The following is a 26,173-nucleotide window of genomic DNA, read 5'->3' as shown; positions in this document are numbered from 1 at the left end:
TTTTGGAATCGACGAAAAAATGTTGACTTTAAATTGTTTATTAAAAAAAATTCTCTTCATCAATCGTTAAAATCGTACTTCACTAGACAATCAAATGGAGAAGTTTCGATTTCAAAAACATGGTTTCATTAGAAGCGCGTTTGAAGTTCAAAAAACCTATAATTGTTCGAAATCATAATATGGGACATATAATTTTTTAAACCTTTCGCTGAAATCCCAGGGCAATATGATGCCCTTCTGTAACCATATTCTGCTGTTCTGGTTGCTGCAATGCTGCGCCGAATCCTTTGGCATTAGTGAAAAGTGAGTGTTTAGTGATCGACTAAAATCGAATAAAAACCAGAAGTTCGCTTTTCCTTTGGGACAATATGCAACGGTTTTGCATGCGTAGTAGGCATTGAGTAGTCCTTTGATCACCTCGAGAATCGTTCAGGAATGCAGAAACGGTTTGAACTCTATCTCTAGATTCAATACGGTGGAACTACTCTAGGTACCTAGTCACTGTGGCATCGAAGGAAATGAAATCTCGGATGATTTAGCGAAAGAGGGGTCAATCTCCTCTATGCCGGGACCAGAAGTCTGGCTAAGTCTGTTTTCAAAAACTGGGAACAAGCTTCCCACAATGGCAGGTGGCAGAGCCTAAATGCTGCTCGACACACCAAACTTTTCCTGCCAGAACCGAACATGCGTACCGCAAAGTTTATCCTGTCGAAAAGCAGAAGAACTTGCACTTGTATTGTGGGCATTCTGGCAGGCCATAATTCACTAGCTGGGCATATGTTCAGAATAGGAATTACTCAAGATGATACGTGTCCCTCCTGTAATGAGGAAGCGGAATCCACGGAGCATTTCCTATGTGAATGCCGCGCCTATGGACGCATCAAGCATCGTATTTTTGGTACCGACATTCTCCAGCTGCGATGGGTAGCATCACAACCACTAACGGAAATCCGGCGATACGGTGACGAATCCGGAATATTCCGTTATACGGGGGTGGCGATTACAATGGGCCAGCACGGCCTGAGTGCTCAGAAGCTGTAGCATCTCCCCACCACACACTCACGAATGTTTAGCGATTTGAACGGCGGAGTTACTCCAGAGAAACAAACTTGTTTTTTTACAAGAACCTTCTTGATTACGAATCTGGGGAAATTTTAAAGTATTTTAAGCCAATAAAATCCGATATAGCGCTGGTTGTGATCGCAAAGTACCTCGAAGATGCTGAGTTATACTTATGCGAAGCGATCAGTGCTGTTAAAGGTTGGCTAAAGAGTTCTGGTCTGACACTTACGAAGGAAAAAACGGAAGCTTTGCCCGTATTCAAATGGGAATTATATCATCACTTCTAAGCTTGCAATCAAATACTTGGGAGTGATGATAGACGGCAAGCTTAGCTATAAACAACACGTGCAGTATGTTCATGCTAAAGCATCCACTGCAAGTGAGGGCCCTGGCAAGGATGGAGAGATGGCACGGTGAGATTAACTATAATCTTACTCAGTTTCTCACGGGGCATGGAGGATATCGCCAATACCTCTTCGGGTTTAAACTAGATACCTCACCCGATTGTCCAAACTGCGATAGAGTCCCAGAGGACCCAGAGCATGTATTCTTCCACTGTCCAATGTTTGTGGAGGAAAGGAAAAATCTAGAGGAGACTCTAGGAGAGGTGTTTGTACCAGAGAATCTGGTGCGAAGAATGTTTGCATGTCAGGAAGACTGGGATGTGATCAACTCCATAGTCGTATTTATCCAGAGCAAACTGCGAAAGGCAGAGGAGAATAGAAAAGCGCGGTTACGTACGCCGCGTAGAAACGAAAGTGGACCGAGCTAAAATGAACTGACTCTGCCCCGTGATGTAATACCGTACGGTGGTTCCACGCGGCTGGGAGGGAGTCGGGAGTGGTTTTAGTGGGTAAGAATCCCACATGCTGGCGTGTCCAGACCAGTGTGTTTTGAAGATGTCCACCTCATCAAAAAAAAAAAAAACAGACAGACGGACAGATAGACAGACAGGCATATATTGAACCAGTTTTAATAAAGTTAAAACCTTAAAAAGATCTATTATTTATAAATTATTTCATTTCATGATTTGTCGAAAAAAATTCCCCCAAAAAAGCGGATCGTCATGATTTTATATTTTTCATATATTTCGATTGAGTAGTTTCTAAGAATAAATCCTGCTTCACTTTAAATTTATATTTTTTGATCTCCCACATCGCTTTATTGAGTGAAAAAAATTTGCATCCGCTTTTCACTGCAGACCCACTTAAACTTCACGCAAAGTAATGCCCGGCCGTGGGATTTCATAGTCCGCATACGTACGCCCAATTTTATCCTAATTGGTACAGCAGTTTCTGAGAATAGTTCCCACAAAACCTTAATAACTCGGAAAATTTCCCACCAATTCGCAGTACTTTTGAAAAAACATTTTCATATTTGCTAGAAATCCATAATCCTCCTCACATTAAAAACTAAGATTAAGTTTTTTCTCCTTTAGTGGCAATTCCCCCAAGCCACCACCAAATTTGAACAATCGCAAGCCATCATTGGGTTGCAGGATGTAGAATTATTGAGTTTTCTTCACGAACGCTAGCAATCTTTTTGCAGCCACACTGTAACTACCCAAGCAGGATATCCATCTCCCTCTTTCCAACGCATATCATGTCACCCATACTAGAGTGAAAGGCATAATAATTACCACTGCGGGACGACTGCTCGCGGGAACACAAACTGAAGTCCACAAACAGACGCAGAACGCCATCGGAAGCGGTAACATCACTGGACGGTGGAGATTGCCAGCCATCACCGACTCCAACGTCCACGGAACCAAGTTGATGGTCGAACTACTGCTGCGGAAAGCCATTGTACAGCTGGAGACGAAAGTTCTGGAACGGAGAAACCAGGAGACGCCTCACCCCATTTTGGTAAGTGAATCCTCCAATTTCGTGAATTTAAAGTGAAATTTCGCGGGCAATTGCGCACTTCTAACCCGAAAAATTTCCAAGCATTGTGAAAGCAAGCCAAGATGACGGAATATTTCATTAAACATGACGTCCGACATGATGGAAATTTTCCTATGCCTCATTATCGCACGCGCATACTTTTGTCTCGCTTTGGCCTGTTCGGTGAATCAGTGGTGAGCGAGAGAACCCGTCGGAGATGGGATCTGTCCATTTTAGTCGACGTTGATGTGTTTGTAGGAATTGTGTACAATCGTGTTGCCAGTGCGGAGTTAGTAGATGGTGGTACAAGCACTTGAAACTGGGCCACCTGTGGCTTGGAGCATTCGAACGAATGTTTTCGGACTTTCGAGGTAGCAACTCCGGGAAACCACATTTGAAGGGGAAACCCACGTCAGGTGAAGATTCCTGTATTTGATGCTAATAAACTGACTAAATGCGTATCAAAATGGCTAATATACCAGAAAGTAGCGTATTTAAAGCAATAATAATATGAATGGTTTTGCGTATATCATCCCCGCTGTCGTTGATGGACTTTTAAATTTTTCTAAAGTAACGTTGTTCCATCGGTAGTTCAGCCATTATATTTGGTTCAAGTCGACACCATTTTGCCATGCCAGGTATGGACTCCATTTAAAATTTTTAATTTAAACAGCAAATATGAGAACCAAAACTAAAAAAACTCGAAAGTAACTAGAGAATTCCCATTTCATGGAAGAACTGATGTGAAGAAGAGAAGGAAATCACTAAAGAAAATAAATTATGAAAAACTTAGGTGACCCTAATATCGTCATCTTCAGTTTCAATTTTTCGCCTCTTTATTCATAGATCCTGTCTAAACTGCTATGCCAAGGAGGTGCATCCGCATTTGGGATGTTCTAGTTGAAACACTCACCACCAGGTATAACTTTTCGTTATTTAACAGTTTGCAGGTATATAAGTATGTCCTTTGAAAGAACGGCTCTTATAAGATTTTACCTGTGTTTTCATCTCCAGGTAGAAAAAACACCGAATGTGAAGACGTCATTCATTTCTCATGGAAAACATGATGAAATGTTCGTTGTCTATGCATTTCTGCGCAGTCATTTTAGGTAATCATATTTGCTCTCAAGATTCCCAGAGTTTTGTTTATTTTTCATTTCCATATGCGTCATAAATAAACAATATGTGCGGATATCGAAACCTCTAGTATTTAAATAACAATTTACACTTTTGATAATGTTCTATTCTGTACTTATTCTTCGACAAGTGGAATAACGTTTTGGACCTTTATCTGAAACTCGTACATTTTCAGTCACTTTGTTAAGTTTCTATTGGAACACCTTTTGGCAGTAATTCAATGGAGGAAAGAACCGTAAAACCAATGGACGTATCATTACAAAGTTTTGAACTTTTGACCCATAATTCAAGCAGGTTTTTGCTATTTTTTCAGATTATTGTTCCATTTATGCCAACACTAGTTTCAGTTCTGCATAAGTCGTTCCTTTATAATTTATCTTCTACAGGACGATCCTGCTCCAAATAAGGAAAGGCAATCACAGTTCGTCAGCAAGCTCTTCACGCTTTACGAATAAAGCCAAAAGCAAGTTAAACCCTCTGAATTGTATTAAGTAATTTCTCATTCGCAGTATTTTCTTGCTAAATTAAATTTTCTCCAGATCTTCCGACGCCCTGTCGACTAGCCTTCTCTTTTGTTCCAATTTAACAATTTTTTTCAGTTTCGTCACACCAATCACTTGGAGATATCTACAAGTTTATTTTTTTGGACCAACTCTTTCGGATGTTCATCATCTACGATTAGGATCCTTGTAATTCTGTCCAATATTTTCCCTCGAGAAAGTAATTCAAACAGTATTTTTTGCACTTATCACAACATGATTTCATGATTAACCAATCTTGACAAAAGGAAGCTCCAAATCAATTTAACTTTTTTTGCGCATCTTATAATTGAAAATTGCCTACTCCGGAGACAAAAAGAAAATAGAAACTGTAGTGATGAAACAATTACTAGGAATCAAATAAAGGATCCATTGCAAGTGAGCAAATTTGATCCCTAAATTGAGTTAAATTTTACATTCCTATTGAGTTTTTGAAAGTGTTAATAAAACAAGTACCAAAAAGTTATTAATAAAAGCGTTTTCTACGGTCGTAAACATTGAGTGTTTGCATTAATTTTTTCGTTTTTTTTAGTCAGCCTTTGGAAAAATTGTTGCTACTTCTAATCTAATTCTTGCAAATGATTGTCCACGGACCGAAATAAATAAATCTTAAGAGGCAAAACCAAGGGAGAACGAGGGCTGAGCCAACTTTGCAATTTTTTTCTGGCTGAAACAGTACGAGACCTAACATTGTCATGGTGAGATATGATACCTCCATTCACCATGAATGCACGTTTTTCTTTCAAAACTGCTTCGAGACGCCCTAGATGGGCCCAATATACTTCCGCTTAGGGTTTGTTTTTGTGGTTACAGCTCTCAGTAAATAATATCCCAAATATCCCAACAAACAATAAATTCTGTTCTAGATGCCGATCACCGTGTTTCCTTCATATTACATATGGTTCTGCGGCGTTTACCTTCTTCTTGTCAGGAGCCAATGTCTCATCCCCAGTGACCAAATAGGAGAGAACATCTTCAGATTTGTGTCAATTCAGGTCTGGACCGCAGTTGCTAAGGCGGTCTTCCTTGTTGTAAGTGATAGCTTGTGAAGAATCTAGGAATTAAGTTTCGCAACACAACTTACAAATCGGATTCTTGTTTCTGCGATGGTACAGCGTGTATAGAACCTCCCTGATAGTTCAGAAACAGTAAACTTGTCCTCCTCCACAATTCGGGCTTCCAAGCTTATTTGGACTTTCAAAGCGCCACTGACCTTTAATCGCTCTTTCTCCATCACGAAAACGTCAGAATCATTGCGAACGCACACGTTCGGTTGCAACGTTATCGCCGTAAATTGCACACAAATTTCGTCAAGTATAGGCCGTTTTTCGTCCGAGATTGAACTACTACAGTATACAATGCCTTAAATGAATGTTATTTCATGCTATCTTGAAAAAATCGCAGTTCATCTAAGACTGCGGTTAGGGATCAACTACTCCTATATTAGCGATCTCTTGCAATAGGAATTTTTCAACCTTTGACCCGACGGTGCTACCAAATAATAAAGGATTAATTTCAATGGGGTGAAAAAACCGAAAAAAAAGTTATGTACACACCCAATATATACATTTTTCACAATGATGCAATCCATGAACAGGAAATTAATTAATGGAAGCAAATTTTCAAACCGTATTTAAGTGAACTCAGTTAATAAACCAAGGAGTAATGGAAAGAAAATGTATGATTATATTCGAATAGGATGCTGCACACTTGAAGCAAGGACAATGAAGAATTAGACACTCATGCAACAAGATAGAGGCGGTGAGCGATTTTTTTATTTGATTAAATGAAATCTTAAGCTTAAAATCGCGAATTAAAGGAATCTTACTTGAGAATTAAAAAAGTCGGGAAACCGGAAACTCGGCGCTTCAGGTATGAAAGGTTTCGTTTGCTTCTTCTGCGAGTATATTTGAGCGCAGAACGGTCCCATTTGTACGTACCCCATTATGTATATGAATTAAGCATGTCAGACTACTCACTTCAGTGTCATATTGATATTTAGTTGCAGTAAATTCACATGGTAAAGGCAACTTTATGCTACTGTAACTTTGCTAGTAATAGTATGATTTTGATGAAACTTGGCGATAATATTCTACACTACTACAAACTTTGGTAACTCTGGGATAAACTTAAGGGGGGTTTTCACCCAATTTTCCCAAAAATTTGTAATATACTATTATTAACCTAATATAAGCAGATATCGCTATGGAGAGTTTTTTGAGGTCTAGAAACCATATAGAGGCAGCTTTATGATTTTTTTCAGAGCTTTCGGTTGGGTAGTTTCTGAGAATAGATCCGTTAAAGAAATCATCACTTTCCACCCCTCCCAGTCCCCGCCTTTCTAACAAATATTAAAGCTAAGACCGGCTTCAAAAAGTACTAATCGAGATCTTTCATTTGATACCCAACATTACTATATTCGGCGAAAAAAAATTGTACACCCCCCTTTTGCATGAATGGGGACCCCTCCTAAATCTCAACGTAGAATGATATCACTCACTGCATGTCTCGGCGTTCCCACCTTCTCACCAAATTTTCCTGTCAATCGGTGTAGTCGCTCCTGAGAAAAGTGCGTGTGACAGACAGACATTAAACCGATGTTAATAAGATTTTGTTTTACAAACAAAACCTTAAAAAATCGGAACTGCAAATTTGGCCCCTCTGTTATGAAAGGTTTTGCGTATTTCTTATGTAATATAAGAATATTTAGTTGCACGCTTTCATTTGAACATAGCTCGAAATGCGCAGAAATAATATGTTAAACTATTCACTTTGATATGAAACCGATATACTACATATAATCTTTGGGGCGCACAGAATGTGCACGAAAGAGCTTTGCTTTGAGTTATCGTCATTTTGGTTTTCCCCAAATTTGCAAGTTTATCATTTTGTAATTCTAGCATGAAATTAAAACATTCAATCAATTTGAACAAATATTGTGGATGAGGGAATTAGATATATAAGCACAGCGGTATATTTTTCAGCCCTTCATTTATGACTACATTCTAACCCCGCTCCATTCCCAGCGTATATCAGACTTAATACAGTTTAATTGAAACCTTTCATTTGATATCCTTCACTCCTGTTCACACCTTTGTGGAGAACAGAGCAACAACGAAGTCTATTTTTCATATTATTTTCCCTATTTGGATACTTGAACTGTACAAATTAGAATCCCACAGCAGCGAGAGAACAGAAAGACCAACAGAAACATCCATGACGCACCTGGATGATGAGGTGGAGAGACTAACACTCCGCCAACTCTTTGTACTGTCAAACAAAATATGAAGTGATGATTCTATGTCGGAATGCTCATGAGAATATCGGGGCATAAACGTTCAATCATTATCTAATAATAATAGAGAGAATGCTTGCTTACATATTCGGCGGGAAAAAATTTGTACACGCCCCGCTCTTCTTTCTGTATGGGAACCCTTTCGCCCCTAATAATAATAAAGTAAAGCATTCGAAGGAATTCACATTTCCGATATTTTCACAAAACTGTGTGTCAATAGCTTCCCTAATAAGCTGCGCATGTCACAATCAATAACCAAATTTTAATAAATTTTTGTTTTATGCCAATTTCCAAAAGACACACGCAGTTACAATTGTACGTGCATCTGCAAAGCACAGCATCTTTGCTCTTCCCGAACAGAATTCCGGTCACTGAAAGAAATGTTGCAGCTTACGAAATGGATAAATATGCCCTTCAACACAGAAACTCACCTCAGTCACACTCAAGTGCTATCACCTGATGGTACTGTGGGTGGTAATTCAGTGTAAATCACATTTTAGCCAAAAATTGGGCCTCGAATTTATCATTCGAAGAATATCATGGTGTTAAAAGCAAGACCGCATTGTGAGTAACTGTATATGATCCAGAAATTAGATGCCGAAGCTCAAACTAGAAGCACTCAAATAACGCTTAATTGTTTCCACCAATTAAAGTGATAATTTGTAAGAAGTTTTTCATCTATCCAATGCTGATTTCATTTTGCCCAAAATCATTTGAATAAGTTAATTGGCCCTTGCTTTCCGATGGGATTTATGCGAGTTCTATTCAATAAGATCTTTGTAGGAGTTATTGTCATTTTTGCTTTAACCCCTCCTATCAATGAACAGAGCGTTTACCGACTGCTCCTCACTAAAATGAATGTGACGCTTCTAATATTGTCGAGAAAAACAGAAAACAGACTCTGAATGAAATCCGAATTTCGATTCAGCAATATATATGATGAAGGAAAGATAATACACCTCTATCACTTCTTACTTTGACAATCTCGAAACAAGCTTAGAAATCATATTATTACACCCAAACTATATTGCAATATCCAAGAGTTATAACCACACTTAGCAAAATTTTGTTAATTAAAATTTGTAACCCAACTAAAAGTTAACAACAACATTTAACATTTTCAGGTGATGTGCAGCAATTAAACACTGTAACCACAAAAAAGTTGTTATCAAAACCACAGAAATCCTCACAACAATCAAACAAAATGTCCGAACAAGAAGGAACATCGCGAGCAATTCCACTATATTGGATTCAAAAACAAATTCAAACTGGTGCTGATCCACGTGAAATTCTCACAAACATACTCGGCGAAGACGCATACATACCAGAGGACTTCAGTGACATTGCTTTATGGCGTATTCTAGCTAGTATTCTATCGGAGCCCCCACGTCGACAGAAGCTACCAAACATCAACACAATCGAGGATGTTGTCAGACTCCTGAGAACATGCAAAAACATTATGGTTCTGACAGGCGCGGGAGTTTCAGTTTCATGCGGAATACCCGACTTCCGTTCAAGCGATGGCATCTACAGTCGTCTCGCCAAAGATTTTCCTGGGCTTCCAAATCCTCAAGCAATGTTTGATATCAATTATTTCGCACATGATCCTCGTCCATTTTATAAATTTGCCCGTGAAATCTATCCAGGACAGTTCAAGCCGTCGCTATGTCATCGATTCATAAAGCTACTTGAGAGCAAAGGGAAATTGCTGAGAAATTATTCACAAAATATCGACACATTAGAACAAGTGGCTGGGATAGAAAATGTTATCGAGTGTCATGGCTCATTCGCCACAGCGAGTTGTACAAAATGTAGTTACAGAACTGATTCGGAAGCAATACGCGATGATATTTTCAATCAGCGAATACCACTCTGTCCGCGATGCAATCCACCAGGAAATGAAGACAATGACAACATTGCATACAATGAATTAGTGGAAAGAGGCATAATGAAACCTGACATTGTCTTTTTCGGTGAAGGACTGTCAGATGCATTCCACACGGCTATGGATAGCGACAAAGATAAATGCGATTTACTGATTGTAATCGGTTCATCATTGAAAGTCCACCCAGTTGCGCTTATTCCACGGTCGATTCCAGAAGATGTACCCCAGATATTGATTAATCGCGAACAATTAAATCATTTTGTTTTTGATGTTGAACTGTTGGGCGATGCAGACACCATAATAGCAAAGCTGTGTGAAATGTAAGCATCCACAAATTATTAACAGCTTTCTGTAGAATTATTGTAATGATGCAAACATTTCTTTCTCACTTTAAAAATTACATTTTCCAAGATATTTAAATTATTTCTCACTTCCAGGCTTGGAAAGGATTTCTGTACTTTTCCACCAAGTGAATTGTCTACTATGCTTGATTCTTCAGACCTGCAAATTTCAAATCTTGCTGACAAACCAAAATTCCTAGACGATGCAGAAACAGCAGAAGCATCGTGACACGTCGAATCGCACATATTGACGGTCTGAACCGCGTGGTCAGAACAACTAAAACCATCCCATCGGATAACAATTCCCTTAATGAATTTGTTTTTAGATTAATGCATTTTAAGTTATTAAACTATATCATTCTTCTTTGTATTTTTTCTAGATTTTATCAACAAATTATGTGTAATGTTGGAAATTGACTTTTTCTTCATTTAAATGAACGATAATAAATTTAAATTTTTTAGAATTGGTGACGTTTTGTCTCGTTGGGATAAAGATAATGGAGTGCAATTAGTTTATTCTAAATGACTTCCAGTCAAACAATTTCTTAAGGATCTTGTCGACTTAGAAAATATCTTTATCTATGTTTATCAGGAATTCAAATTGAGGTCTCTAAGCCAAAGAGGAAAGTGGAAGTTTCTAGCAATAAAAAATGGCACGGGTTTGATTAGACAGAAAGTGAATTCGGTTCCCTACAAGCTCAGAGATAGTCTTTTTTCGAAGGGAGTTTGGTCGGAAGTGGAAAAATTATAGTTAATGTTTCCTTTTCGCTTCTTAGTGGAGTACAGGGCATCCACACAGTCTGACTGTGCTTCAGTTTTACTGTAATTACACTTAACGCTTTGCAAGTGATAAGCTCACAGCCTTGAGGAAAGATTATGGAATCAAAAAATGTGCCAAAAAGGTACTAAATGGTACTTTTATATGAGCGTACTTAGATTTTCGTCCGCCCTGTTTGTGGAGCCGGAGTCTACCTTTCGAATAGAGACTGGAAGTGGACTCTTCCCTTGGGACAACATGCAACGTGCTTTTAGGCTAATGTGTATGCGATCCTAAGGACAGTAACCTGAGTGAGCGATTGAAAGACAGGCGCATAGTTTAAAGCAAGTATATATACAGTAGAACTCCGATAGTTCGTATGGTCAAGGCGCTGACGATTTGGTATGAAATATCGGGATTACCAATTGCAAACAAATTTGTGCGAATTAGCCGGAAATACGATGTAGGAATTATCGGGATTCCACTGCAAAATGTATAAAATAATTAAACCAGCTAAATATCAGTAGTAGTATTAGTATGAGATATACGTCGAAAACTTTGGTAAAGAATAGGTATCCCAGAAAAGGTCTTAAATTATCTCATCATGTACAGTGAATACTCAATCGAGCACATGCTGTTTGTCCTTAAAGCACATTCATTTAAGTGCCGGCACCGGAAGACTCCAACCGTCTGCTGCCTCCTAAACATTAAAACAACTTTCGACTTCGTATGACAATACAGACCCCTTTTCAAGCTTTCTGAAATCCTTAACTTCCACCTGCACCTAATCCTTAGCTTCCTAGATAGGCAAGAATCCTAAGTCATCATTCAACATCTTTCATCCCCATACATATACTCTGGAGATATCGCTCAAAATTCTTTCAACTACCCAATTCTTCTGTTCACCGCTGACCGCTAAACCGAATCCTAACCCTTAATCCTACAATATGCGGATGACCTAATCCTTTACACCACAAACACCGCCGAAGATGGGTCAGAACACCGCTGTCCTTTTCCTCAAAAACCATGATACACCCAATCCCACTGTGAATGAAGGCCCTCATATACAAAATGTTCCGTTTATTTCGCTTTCTCATTACAGGATGGGCACGTATCATCTTGGAAAATTCCTATTATGAACATATGTCCAGGTAGTAAATTATGGTCTGTCAGAATGCCCACAATATTTCTGCAAGTCTTTCTGCTTTTCGACAGAATAATCTTTGCAGTATGTTTATTTGGTTCTGACAGGAAAAGTTTGATGTGTTCAGCAGCATTAAAGCTCAGCCACCTATCATTATGGGAAGCTTGTTCCCAGCTTTTGATAGCTGCATTACCCCGTGCTGCAATAGAGGAAACTAAATCCTCTTTTGCTAAAGCATCCAAGATTTCATTTCCCTCTACACCACAATGGACTATCCAGAGTAGTTTCACCCTTTTGAATCTAGAAACAAAGTTCAATCGATTTCTACAGTCCTGAATGATTTTTGAAGTGATCAAACTGCTCGACGCCCTCAATACAGCCTGACTATCGCTCCAGATTGCCACGCGCCTGCCCTTCAAGTGCTCGTCAATCATGCAGGTTGCCGCCCTTAGGATCGCATACACTTCAGCCTCCCAATGGAAAAGCCCATTTCTTTCTTTTTATTCGAAAGGCAGACTCCTGCTCCAGAACCCTGTTCTGTTTTTGAGCCATCTACACCGATGGACGTCAATATATCCTGACACGCATTGCTTTGGTTCGTCCCAGTTTTTTCTTCGTTTCTAGAAAACTTCAAATCTTCTACCAAACAAAGGATGTATGGAGATCCGAGAATCAGAAGGCATTGCGTAAACTGGATTCAGTTCTCCTAATAACTCTTCCAATCCTCTGTGCCCCCCATGCCGCCAGTGTGAGCGTGTATTGGCAAATTTTGAAGTTCGCCTAGTAGTGAGCCGATCAACATACTTCACAGAAGTGACGATAGCACCCCCCATGAGGGCAGCCTTTCGTCGTTAGGTAGCGATTAACACACACTTCAGGACACAAAAATTTCTGCATTAGCATTAGAGGGGGCGCTTTCAGCGAAAATGATGATAACCTAATTTGCCTGAAGTTTTTTGGATTTGAATAGTCATCCTTCGCAGCTTAGGTATAAAAACTACCTTAACCTCCCCTTAAGTGACGGTGATCTGAGAGTGAGACTTCATTTAGCACTCGCCACACAATCAACTCTAATAACTTTGAAATGCAGATTGTTCGGTCAATTACTTCATTTCTTCTTGGTCCCCCCTGTCGTCAGCTGAGAGCCTTCCAAGGTTCATGTCCGAGCTGCATAAATCTGTTTCCACATACCGGAATTAGACCAGTTGCCTCCACATCATCAGCTTCCCTTTCTTCCGCTTTTCTTGGTAGTATAAAGACAAGAACGCAATTGCGCTCTTATTTCAGTTCGTATTAAATTCAGAAGTAAATAACTATTTAAAGAAAATGAGCTCCGAGTACAACACACGGTTGAAAGCGGTATTTTTCACGTGTCATGAAAAGGGCCCAAAACTCAGTCCAGCTCAGGTAGCTGGACACCTAAAAGCTTCGAAAACATTCGAAGCCAAGTGAATTAGTAAGTTTGAAACTCATGGCAATGTCGATGATCTACCTGGGAGGGAGTCAAGCAGAGGCATTTCTAAAGCGCAGGATAATGCTATCATCGCAACATCATCTTTGTGTGAAGCAAAAGAAAAATTACAGAAAAAGAATATTAAGGCGCCACTAAACATAATCAGGCAAAGACTTCGAGAATCTGGTATTTTTCGCGAGAGAACGACCAGGAAACCTGGACTGATAACGAAGCGCATTGGAAGACGTCTAAGTTGGGACAACAAAAATATTAACATTTACAAGCGAACAGACCTTTACGATTAATAAACAAGCCTGTTCAAAAGAAGGACGAACATATCCATAAAAGTGGACTCTTAATAATAATAATCGTTGGCGCAACAATCCATATTGGATCAGGGCTCCGAAGTGTATTAGAACACTTCCTTCAAGACCGTAGCGATACAATACAGGATTACACTACCCTTTAGGAGGCAATGTGGTCAACATTGCGCTCGGCCGAGATTATTACCCTGATTTGACTCAGGTACTCATTCACAGCTGAGTCGACTGATATTCGACGTCAAATCACGATACAAATCTCACTGCCACCAGTAAGATTTGAACCGCGACCTTCCATCCACTCATCTATCCGGATACTTGGTGGATGTTTACTCCAGCAATAGTCCACTTTCACGAATATGTACAATTCATATTTTTATTATAATAGAAAACTCAATGCGAAGTTTATGGTGAATCCTGTCAATAGAATGGGTCAACCACAAGTTCTGCAAAGTACAAGGAGCCAATATACTCGCACTTTTAACTTTCTTGGATATAGTTATTATAGAAACTTGGATTCCACTTTATTATTACCAGATAAAAACCACTATCTAGGGCTTCACCTTTTTTCTACTGAAACAAGTGTGGCGGATTAAATATTTAGATTAAAAACAGATTTTTATTCTAAACGTTATTTAAAGAACATTATTTCTCAAAGGAAACATTGTCTTATAGAATATAGTAAATGATCGTTCCTCATAAAGGAATGTTGAATGTAAATATTATGAAAGATAATGCTTTATATATTTTACGTATACTCAGGACTATAAATCTAAGGGTAATAGAAACTTAATAATTTCTTTTATGAGGGCAGCTTATGAAGAAAGATTAAGCAATGAAAGTCTGCACAACGAAAACTTTCTAGATAGGTGTAATTATGGAATTCTCATTTCCCCAAAAGCCCCACGTTTAGATAAGACACTTCTAAATTCACAAACGTGCTTCCAATTTACAAGTAACCTTATGTCTGCCTGTTTCGTTATCATTCAGCAAAGTAGAATTGTTAGATTTAATTCTTCTTAATTCTTTTATTATCATTTTCATGTGCGTTTTTACACGTCATAATTTGGAAATAATAGTAAATTTTGATATCTTCTTGCCTTCTCACTGTAATTTATTGTCTTGTTATATCATCATCTGCAATTAACGCTACTGTTAGCATTTGTGGTAAAGATGAGAATCAACTAACTCAGAAATAAACAAAACATTTGAAAAACCAAACAAATATCTGGAAAATACTCAAATGGATTTCCTTTTTGTAAAAAGATTTTGAGTATTTTTTTCTAATTTTTTGAGGAAATTAAAAACATTATTCTATTGCAGCCATGACCTTTTATGGTCCACCGCCAATAATAATAATAATCGTGGCGGTAGTCAGTGTTGAGGTTATCCATAATTGTGAATACATAGTTCATCAAACCATGATCTCATCTCCCTACATTTTATAGAGGAAACAGTAAAGCGCAAATCGACTATATCCTCATAAGACACAGAAATTTTACCATCGTTATTGACTGCAAAGCCATCTCCTAGGAGACCATCGCACCTTAACATCGGCTGTTGATTGCGGTCTTGCGAATAAGGCGTGAGAAACCCACTGGCGCGCCGCACATTAAATGGTGGCGATTTCATGAGAAGAAAGAAGAAATAATCTCACGCGATTACCAACCATTACGAATGTGGGAGAAGAATCGTGGAACCAAGTTAAAAACAAGATCTACAAAGCAGCGTATGTAACCTTCGGGGTCACCAAGTCAGGTAAACGGTTCATTAACAAAGGCACTTGGCTTTGGAATGACGATATTCAAATAAAGATCCATGAAAATAAATGCCTATACCAAATGTTTCTCGATGATAAAACGCTGGCAAATTGAAAAATTTACAAGAAAGCCAATTGCGAAGCAAAGAAAGTGATCGCTATTACCCGAGCGGTCCATTACAAAGATCTTTTCGATAAATTGGACACTAGAGATGATGAGAAAGATTTGTATTAAGTTCTCAAAAGCCAACCCCAACACACACAGGATATCGAACACATCTTTTGCGTTAATGGCATAAACGGTACTTTCCTTACCCACCTTTGAGCCACGAACGATCAATGGTGAGTATATTTCGAGCAGATTTCAGCGGAAGAATTTGCTCATCCTCCACTTCCACAAGCATTGCCGGCATTTACAGCAATTCCACCTATCAGCACCACCGAAGTCAACAGGTCCTGACGAGATCGCATTAGAGTTCTGGAAAGCGAAGAGCTGGGACCCTACACTGTGACTTAGTTAATTCTTCAAACAGATTATTCAAGAATGGCAAGAAAACACCATTGTTCCAATATGGAAAAAGAAAGGTAGTTCTGCAGAATGTTCAAATTACCATCCGATCTGATTGCTGTCCCATATTATGCAATTTTTTGAACCCAATCTTCACAATCGTGTTCGCGAAGTCGTTCAAAATTGAATTAAGCCGGATCTGTCAACAACTGTGGAACTACTGGCACACTACACGCTGCATAGTTACTCATTGAGAAACACCGTGAGAAGCATCGCCCTCTCTACACTGCATTTCTGGATCTGGAGAAAGCGTTTGACCACGTGCCACAAAAACTGATCTAGTATGCTACACCACAACACCTAGTGTCAGAAGGACCCGTGCGTTGGATTAAATTGCTCTACCACAATCCGAAAGGTGCGAAGTGTGGCGGGTATAACCAAATCGCTTCGTGTGTTCTCACTATCACCCTACTCGTCTTTGTGCTTGCTATGGATACTGTCACACGGAACATCCAACGTTCACTGCCCTATACACCACTTTATGCGAATGATGTCAAGCAACTTGTCCAAAAATTGAATGATTGCCTAATGCAACACCCAACACGGTCTCAGATTGAATCTGAATAAAACAGAATTTTTGTCGACTAATCCCCACGAAACAGAAAAACTGTCAATGATAGTGACCTGCCCAGAACTGAGCGATTGTAATACCCCGAGTTAATGCTATCAGCCAATGGAGAACTGCGCTATGAAATAGCTTCACAGCATTAGCGGAACCTGGATAAAGTAGCTTTCCACAACTGGTATTCCTTGTGATCGACATATCAACAAACATCTCAAATTTACCGCAATGTTGTCCGCCCTATCGCCCTCTATGGTTCTAATTATTGATCGACCATAAAAGACAATGAACAGCGTCTTGCGATAATTAAGACGAAGATCTGATGTTGAACTAATGGCGTAACATACCTTGATCACATCCGAAATGAAGATAAACGCGGTCGATATGGGATTGCACCCATCGTGGAAAAAAAAAAAAGAGAGGCATCTTCGATGGAATGGTCAAGTAATTCGCCCTAACGGTTGCTTGGTACGCTGGATGAGGATTTGAAAACCTATAGAATAGAATAGAATGGCGCAACCGAGCAGGACGAGTTGACCCTGCATATGAACGGGACAAAGGCTAAAGAAAAAGAAGTTGACGCGACAATCCAATTGGATTTGGGACTTAAAGCGTAAGCCATCCGAATATCTCTAGCTGACGCCTAAAGACGCTCCTTTTTTATATAAGCAATTTCCATAAGACAATGCACAGCTAACAATGTGAATAATTCAAACAAAAGTAATTCAATAGTTAGAAGTAAATAGTCTACAAGAAACTTTAACATAAATGGGGGCAATTTTAAATTTAAAAGGAAACAAAATCGGTCTGATTCAAATATTACTTCTAACTACTAAAGTAAAACATAAGCGAAAATAAGATTCATTTATCGAAGTCTCTTATCTTAATCGCGATGAGGAGATGGTCTAACCTGTTTTTATTGAAAAAGTGAAATTCGATGCTGGGATTGAAACAAAACATTAGAATTGCTGCGACGAACAATTAAGATAAAATAAGGCATTATCACGAATTGGCCAAAGTTCAGATAAAATTGCACCAGCGTCAAACGTTGTATTTACTTATATATAGTAAATCAATGGATACCTAAAAGCCTTGAATTTAACAGAAGTTCTCAACAATAATCCAAACAAGTCGGAATACCGGAAGCTCGGCGCTTCAGGTAAAAGCTTTTGTGTTCATCGTATGTAGGCAACTCTCTATGCACGTTTTCCAATTCGTACATAGTTAAGAATGTATGCGATATTTTTTTATTTTATTTTGATGTACCTATGATGTGGGTTTTTTCGCTCGGCATAGTCATCGACCAGAGATTAATCGGGATATCCCCAATTCACAGGTAATAGAGCAATGTGTCAACCCTCTGTTGTGTGATGGAACGTAAAGTGAGCGAGTCTACCGGGCATCTTATTTTTTCATCATTTGGATATTCCACAAAGAGTCTTATTTATGTCTGCGAAATATCCGGATAAAATTGAATTCTGATCCACCGTTACATTTCAGGAAAGAGAGGGGAAAGCAAAAGCGTATAATAAATACCATTTTATAAAGAGAATTGAAGTAAACAGTGACGAAATATGGCTACAGCAATTTAAAATTGTATATATAGTGCAGTGCGAGAAAAGTGGCATCATGAAGAGAATTTTGACAGCCACAGCACAGACCACGTGTTGCTACCTGGCAGAAAAATATAAAACAGAACTGCTTCCAATCACTGAATTCTATTCTTAGAGCATAAGTAGGTCATCAAATTTCTAATCGCGATCACGAAAACATCAATGGTCTTCCTTTTCATTGCTGACATCTGCAGAAGCTTTCTTTTTCAAGAGCGGAGCTTGTTGCCGGATCTGTTGATGTCAAGAAGCCTGCGTTTTTTATTCAGCGGCTCTTGCCAGGGCCAGTACAGGATTATGTTACTATTGGGCACTGAAGAATGTTAAGAATTCAATGAAAGTATTCTCTGTTTGCCGAAAAAGTGAATAAAGAGAATAGAGGCTAGCAACCTGCACAAAATCTCGAATCTTATTTCATACTTTAGGTATCGTGCTTTGGAGCGGACTAATTTTTCGACAACGATCTTTCGCTTTTGTCAGCGATTCATATTTGCTAACCTGATCCAACCTTAGCGGTACAAGCTTGTCATTTTAGATTAGAGATAGATTGATGCAACTCTGGAGAGCACTCTTCTCCCTCTCGTGACACTATATTATTGTATTCTGGCTAGTCTTCTGTATTGAAGTATAAATTCGATGCCCTTACCGCAAATGCAAAGCACGCCATTATGTCCTGGTAACAGGTATCAGCCAAAATATTGAATTGGAATTCAACTGACTCTCAATGTACATCTAATCAGACCGACCACAAAGCAATCGGCAGTAGATTAAGCAGTTGTCGTTTTAATGTACGCAACAAGAGATGCACTGACTTTGGCCTCGAACAAGATTATCACTTGATGGTTGCTTGCCTCGCTTGATGAAGAGTTTCGACCCTGTAAGCTCAACACCGTCCGGCATTCCGAACTAGTCAACAGACCTATAGAGCGGCTCCCGTTAGAAACTTTATTATCTATTGAACCAACAATAGTGTTTTCCCCTGACAAGTCAAGGTGAGTAGGAAACTGAAGACTCTTATTGCCGCTTCCAGTGAGTTCGAACATGATGCGCTTGAGCTTCGGTACGACAAGGAAGAAGTCGGCTCCATATTCTCGATAATGAGCAGCTGCAAGGGCTCTCAAAAATACCTGTGGCACCTGAGCAGACTGGTTACACATCAATACATGGTGACGGCATCTGATTGCTCTGACGCCAAGTCAAGGAGCTTGGCTAAATGGCTCGAATTCGGAAAAGCAGAATCAGATTAAAAATCACTGTTAATCGAAAACTTAAAGGCTATCCTCGAGTAAATCTGGCCCGATACAATCTCGAACAGTCTTGTGCGGGCCAGGTGGAGTATAGGTGTGGTTGACGCGCTATGCCCTATTAAGAAAAAAATGGCAATGATATACAATGTCATCTTTTGGCGATGACGTCACGCGATCTTTGTTCTCAATTTTTCAACAGCTCTATGAATGAGAATTCTACTCAAAGTCACCACAATCGGACAGAAGTAATTTCAAGAGATTCCCAAGAACCAAGCTTGACGTTAGAAAAGTTAATTTCAATTACTCGTATACCTCCTTTTTGACAACTGAATCTGTAATAATACTGATGCCGGATCAATCTATTGATTATTAATCTCAGCACTAAAGTGGATTTTTTTCTTTGCTCAAATATAGTAGAACAACACAATCATCCGCGTGATGACTGTTAAACGCCAGTAGTTTCTGTGGTTGACCTCATATTACTCCCTTCTTTACTGGCCAACATCGTATTGTGTTCGACGATTTTAACGATCATTATTATAATCTAGACAACGATACCAAGAGGTTTTAGTCGCTCAACAACCAAACATGTCTAAAATCTGATGATTGAACGACGATACCCTCGCTCATCTTGCCATTACGTGTACCAGTCCAGCGACATCTCAATTGCTAGTGCTGACCTGAGCTTTACGCAATTTTATTATTGTTTTGATAATATCCATATGTGATACAAGATCTAAGTGGAGCGGGCCCTGAGCAGCTACAATTTAATATCTGGCTTCAGGAAATTCTAGTACATTGTTAGAGCCGTCCCTAGCCCTAATCAACACAAAGGGGATGCCTCTGTTACTTTAACCGATAATTCATCGAACATTCGCCACCTGACAGACATAAGGGCAAAAAATGCAGGAAGATTCGCTATCTAATAGCTGCTCAAATGCTTCAATTCACGCCTGTTGAAACTGCCTCAGAAATAAAAACAAGTTCATGAGGCTATAAAAGCTAACAAAATCTCAATGTTGTTTTTAATTATTCTCGGTATCAACTGGAAAAAAGGTTTTCCCGATGTTGAAGGCAAGTAAAAACACAAATCTAGACAAATCCTATCACCCAATCACACGGTACAAGGCTGAAGTAGTTGGAGCGTCAGCTTCGCGATCTTGTGTCATTCACATATGGCTAAAAAGCCTAAACATTCCTTCATATTTTTTTTTTCAAACTACAAGATATACGTACATATTACAGACGTAGATATTGTACACACTTCCTGCACAAAAGCATACATATGTACATATGCAGTATGTATATTGATTACCATTGGTTTAATGTACAAATTTATCTATCTGAATTAGGCATAATCCCAAAGCTTCCTTAGCATATACATATAAATGCATACATGTCTGTCTCGAGTAATTGATATATAAACAATTAAAAAACTAAAACCGAAATGTTTCCCTGCGACCCCCCATTCATATGAGCTCACTTTGCTGTGATATTGACGAAACGATAAGTTATGCTTGCGTCATGCACGTTTTAGAATGCACGAAATTCACATAAAATGCAAAAGTTTCATCTTCTATCATTTTGTTAATAATAGTTGAATTGCCTTCAAACTTCCCAAATTTATGGCCTTACATTATCATTTATATCGTTTTTGTACTTCCAGCATGAACTTAAAGAGATTTCCAGCTAAATTTCTAAAACATGGATATATATTTTCGCAGATATCGGAAGGGATGTAGTTTGAGGCCTAGATTTTGTGTAGATACACCACTGTTATTTTTTCCGATTTTCCGATTGGATATGTTCTGGGAATGTGTCCGGATAGCTGAGTGGTTAGAGCGCAAGGCTGTCGTACGGAAGGTCGGGGTTCAAATCTCGCTGGTGGCAGAGGGATTTGTATCGTGATTTGACGTCGGATACCAGTCGACTCAGCTGTGAATGAGTACCTGAGTCAAATCAGGGTAATAATCTCGGGCGAGCACAATGCTGACCACATTGCCTCCTAGTGTACCGTTACGGTCTTGAATGAAGTGCTCTAACACACTTCAAGGCCCTGATCCAACATGGATTGTTGCGCCAACGATTATTATTATTATTATTATATGTTCTGGGAATGATCGTCTTATGTAACACGGTCTCAGATTGAATCGAAACAAAACTGAATTTTTGACGACCGATCCCAATGAAACAGGCACAATCACTGTCATCGGCAGTGATCTGCCTAGAACTGAGTGATTTAAATACCTCGGATCAACGAAATTGCTTCGCGCATTAACGCAACCTGGATGAAGTGGCGTTCCACAACTGGTGTTCTTTGTGATCGACGTATCAACGAACGTCTCAAATCTAAAATTTACCGCAATGCCATCCGTCCTGTCGCCCTCTATGGTTCTGAGTGTTGACAATGAATGGCGTCTTGCGGTAATGGAGACGAAGATGTTGCGTTGGACTAGTGGCGTGACACGTTTTGATCACATCTGAAATAAGGATATCCGTAATCGTTATTGGGTTGCACCGATCGTGGAAATATTGCGAGAGAGGCGTCTTCGATGCTATGGTCACGCAATTCGTGCTAACGAGAATTAACTTACCAAGATTGGTCTGAACATCGAAGTCGATGGTCAACGACCAAAAGGCAGGTCGAAACAATGGTGGCTTAACACGCTGGATGGGAATTTAAAAGCCTCGAGATTGCACCCAGATCAGGCATTCGATAGAGCCAAATGGAGAAATCGATCACGACGAGCCGACCCCGCTTGTGAACGGGACAAAGGATAAAGAAAAAGAAGAAAATATGTTCTGGGAACGAGACCTATTACACTTTTTGAGGGCCATCTTTTGAGTCCACCCAATATCAAATATGGAATCAGTTTCAGTACTAATTGAACCCTTTCATTTGATACCTCACATGCCCATATTCTGTGAAAAAAAATTTTACAGCAGCCTTTCGCATGTATGGGGAACTCCCCTTTAAACCCAACACAAAATGGCGTCACTTGCTATATGTAAAGAGATTCACAGACCACACGTTCTTACCAAACGCCGTTGCCGAAAAAATCGTATTTGGTAGACAGACAGACATTGAATCGATTCTAATAAGGTTTTGTGTGGAACAAATGACCTTATCATTTTATTATCCCCCATTGTCAAGACGTTCGAAACGCTACTTTTCCCAATATTTGCGATCCATCTTCAATTCATTCACCGTCTACACGCCTTTCGGAGAATACGCAACACTAGCATAACTTTGCAACTATTCCAAATCCATAATTGTCTCAACGAAGCCCGTTCCGATCTCCAAAAAATTTAGGTAGCCGAACCTATCAACAACACCATATCAAATGGGAAAACCCGGCCCCAATCAACAAGAACAATTTTTCCCCGCTTCTTTCAGGGTGATGCACTGCTCTCAATATGTACTAGTCCCAAATCGACCACAACAAACGGATACTTTGATTAATCTACGACAACAGGGTACGTAAATATTAGGTTGTCGGAATATAAATTTCACTTAATGGTTAGATTAAAAGTTTGTGTTTATTTTAAAGAAGTGTTTTCTAATGCATCTTCTAATATGTTTTTTTGTTTACTTCTAGTGGATTTTTGACAGAAAAAAAATAATTTAAATATGATCGGGTGAAAATATCGGGTGCGCTTTTGTGTGCTGTACGAATTCGAGCAAGGAGAAACTACTACGAAACCTCATCGCCTCATGCGCGAACCTTGCGGCGACGATGCTCAATTAATATATCGTTGTTAGCGACCCAAAAACTAACGGAGCAGTTTGGTTGTCACCAATCGACTTTTGTCGATAGCCTGCAGTGCATTGCAAAGATCAACAGGCTCGAAAAACGGATATCGCTTCAGCGCAACCATGCAAAGGTCTCCCACATTATTGAAGAAAACGATTTTTTTCGACCCCACCGTTACGTCAAATAAAAAATGGCTTCATTTCTTTAATATTACAAGAAAGCGACAGTGGCTTAGAACTGCAAGGAACACTTTCACGAAGTGCAAAATTGAATAACTTTTATGTTGAAATGCCTTCATTATTTTTTTATAATAAATTTGCTTTTTTATCGAAATGATTCTCATATTCCAATAACCGCACAACGCAGTGCACTGCTTCCAGTAACTGCCGAAAATAGGTTTCATTCACACCAACACCTCTAATAACCGATTTCAAAGGTCTAATCTACTTAAAAAATAAGGCAATTGAACTAGATCAAGTTTGCTACGGATATCAGACACCTCAGTAAATGCAACAATATAGTCATCAGCATACTTTCTAGAATTGAGAAAATCTTTCTACCTGAAGATACCATCATAATAGCCTAAACTCGACAAGCTGAGACTTTAGGGGAAATCCGCAATGGAGAAGATAAATATAAAGTCAAATCAGGCACCTAAGATCAAGCCTTGACCCAAATTACAGTCGATATCAACATAGCTAATTCATGTTCATTCGAACACAAATAAACCTAGATAATAAAAAGGGACTTACCATTGAAATTATTCGAGGAATATTCCCGCTGCTGATTGTTACCAGAATGGTGGTTGAGCATTCTGTGACCAGCATCGCCAAGTGATGCTTGTGGCAGGTCGCGATTAAATCCTTTATAACAAGAAAATGTATAAGAAACAAAAATAAGAAACAGCAAATGATCCATCAACTCACCAATGGCTGGGCGGTAGTTGTCCCTGTCTCTTTTTTCCGGTGCCAATACAACTGGCGGATCGATAGCTCCCGGAAGTCTTCTTGCTGGGAAAATATAATCATCTCCATAAGAGGGATCCCTGAAACGGACTGTCAGAACTTGATTTTCGTGAATATCGTGTTGCCCATTGATTGGTGACTCGACAATTCCGTCCATTGGTGCACATTCGTCCGATAATAGAATGACACCTTGCATTCCTTGAATGGATATGGGAACTTCAATGTTCGGGTCAATCTTACGATTGTACTGTGTCTTAAGGAATTTAAAGCCTGGATTTTCTGGGGTAACATATAGCCGGCTATCTCCACGTTTATTACGTTTTACTGCAATGAAATCAAAGGAACAAATTAGGATGACTTTTCTTTCAAAATAAATAAAGTAGCTTTTATACAAAGAAATTTAGATGGTGAACGATAATTGTATCGCTTATTTTCTCTGGAGTACTTGGTAAAGGATAACATAAAGCATAACTTTGGGAAGTTTGAAGGAAATTGAACTGTTATTAACAAAGTTCTAGGGGGTGAAACTTCTACATTTTGTGTGAATTTCGTGCATTCTAAAACTTGTATGACGTCATCATAATAATTCGTCCATTCTACAACAAAGTGAGCTCACTTGAATTCCCGGCTGGCCTGTCATTTTGACCTGTTCAGACTGCCGGTGATCGATTGAAAAGCGGAACCACCAACCGGCTGACCGGAAAGGTAATGAGCGAAAATTGCATGTGTGTCTTCATCGCTCAGGAACATTTTTTATAGACGCTCAAACATAAAAATATCTCATTTTTGTGCCTCCACGCCTTTCATGGCCAGAGTTGAATCGATGGTGCCGTCCGGCTTGCCAGTATGTATATGGTGTTTTAAGTCCAACGGAGGGTCGGATGGACTGTGGAACGTTCAGGCGCAATTGACAAACCAGCCATCGCTACAACATCATCATGTTCACAGTGTCTTCGCATAGATACCAAATTCTGCATCATCAAAACAACATTCGTATCTTCATCTGCACACTGCAGAAAGCAACCAGTGCCCTTCAAATCACAGATGAGGTTGACACAAATCACTCAACCCTCACTCAACTCTCACTCTCGCAAATCATGGACGAGAAACATATCGATGTGGCCATTAATAGTGAACCTAAGATAAAACGGGCTAGGCAGCGCTATCGGCTTGCAGAGAACAAGCTTTCAAGAAAATAATGAAGCACCCCGAAGGGGAAAGAACTGGAAAGTAGTAGCACACGTCTAGTATTATTTGCATTCTAAAAATGAACGTGCATGGGAGTGCAACCGCTCACAAGTTGCTAGCGCAGTTCGCTACGGATGTAAAAGCTGATCTAGTGCTAATCAGCAAATAATACCGACACATGGGCTCAACTTCATGGCATCTCGGCTCATAAGATACCGTTGCCATCTTAGTTCAGGACGGCACTCAACTTCGAGTTTTTGCATCGAAATCACTGGAGTCGCCGGTGAAGGGGTAGCAAGTTCTGGAGGGCTTCCCGGCAAATGACCACCAATACATCGCGTTGGAAGTAGTAAACGCTATTTGTCGGCATGCACCAGTCCGGCCCTCTACTTGCTGGTGGACCATCGAAAGATTCGCTGAAGCTTTTAGAATAAAAAAAGTTGCGTTGAAGGGCCCTTCTGTGGTTGTGACATTGCAGGTGGTACGGTCGTAAATTCAGCGATGAACCTGATAATAGCAGCCTGTGAAGCTTCCAGCAAAAGGAGACCCAGAGTTGTCGTCTGCATACCGACAACTGTGTGTACTTGGTGTGGGAAAAAGCCCGAAAAACTGATAAACATTAGACTCGCTGAAGCGACTTATCCCTGAGGCAGTTCGACTTTGAAGCAGAGAAATGCACGGTAGATGCTGTTATGGAAATCGT

At 39.5% G+C, this 26,173-nt stretch overlaps 2 protein-coding genes across 4 annotated transcripts in view; one reads left to right on the top strand and one right to left on the bottom strand.

Annotated features, from left to right (window-relative positions):
* Positions 1-26,173, bottom strand: part of LOC119658332 (5'-3' exoribonuclease 2 homolog) — a 42,950-nt gene that overhangs the window by 12,701 nt on the left and 4,076 nt on the right. The window contains exons 8-9 of the mRNA XM_038065671.1: positions 24,244-24,606; positions 24,070-24,180 (exon numbers count right to left, since the gene is read on the bottom strand). Coding sequence (XP_037921599.1) covers positions 24,070-24,180; positions 24,244-24,606 — 474 coding nt within the window. The remainder of the gene's footprint in view (positions 1-24,069; positions 24,181-24,243; positions 24,607-26,173) is intronic.
* Positions 2,730-10,606, top strand: LOC119658333 (NAD-dependent histone deacetylase sirtuin-1-like). 3 transcript variants are annotated; one of them, XM_038065672.1, is made up of 4 exons: positions 2,730-2,927; positions 6,320-6,382; positions 9,041-10,121; positions 10,239-10,606. In XM_038065672.1, the coding sequence occupies exons 2-4, from the start codon at positions 6,364-6,366 to the stop codon at positions 10,369-10,371; spliced, it is 1,233 nt and encodes a 410-aa protein (XP_037921600.1). In that variant the 5' UTR covers positions 2,730-2,927; positions 6,320-6,363; the 3' UTR covers positions 10,372-10,606. The 3 variants fall into 3 exon arrangements, with proteins under 3 accessions (XP_037921600.1, XP_037921602.1, XP_037921601.1); XM_038065674.1 differs by lacking the exon at positions 6,320-6,382 and adding an exon at positions 3,792-3,864 and having other exon boundaries at positions 2,731-2,927; XM_038065673.1 differs by lacking the exon at positions 6,320-6,382 and having other exon boundaries at positions 2,731-2,927.

This window comes from Hermetia illucens, chromosome 5 (assembly GCF_905115235.1).
Source record: "Hermetia illucens chromosome 5, iHerIll2.2.curated.20191125, whole genome shotgun sequence".
Lineage (NCBI taxonomy): Eukaryota > Metazoa > Arthropoda > Insecta > Diptera > Stratiomyidae > Hermetia > Hermetia illucens.
Note: the sequence above shows the minus strand (reverse complement) of the source record. Positions and strands in the feature narration are given on the sequence as shown.

Bases quoted from the DNA above. Each gene is read 5' to 3' on its own strand.
- LOC119658333 (XM_038065672.1), top strand. The intron at 10,122-10,238 runs GTAAGCATCCAC...TCTCACTTCCAG, and splicing joins ATAGCAAAGCTGTGTGAAAT to GCTTGGAAAGGATTTCTGTA.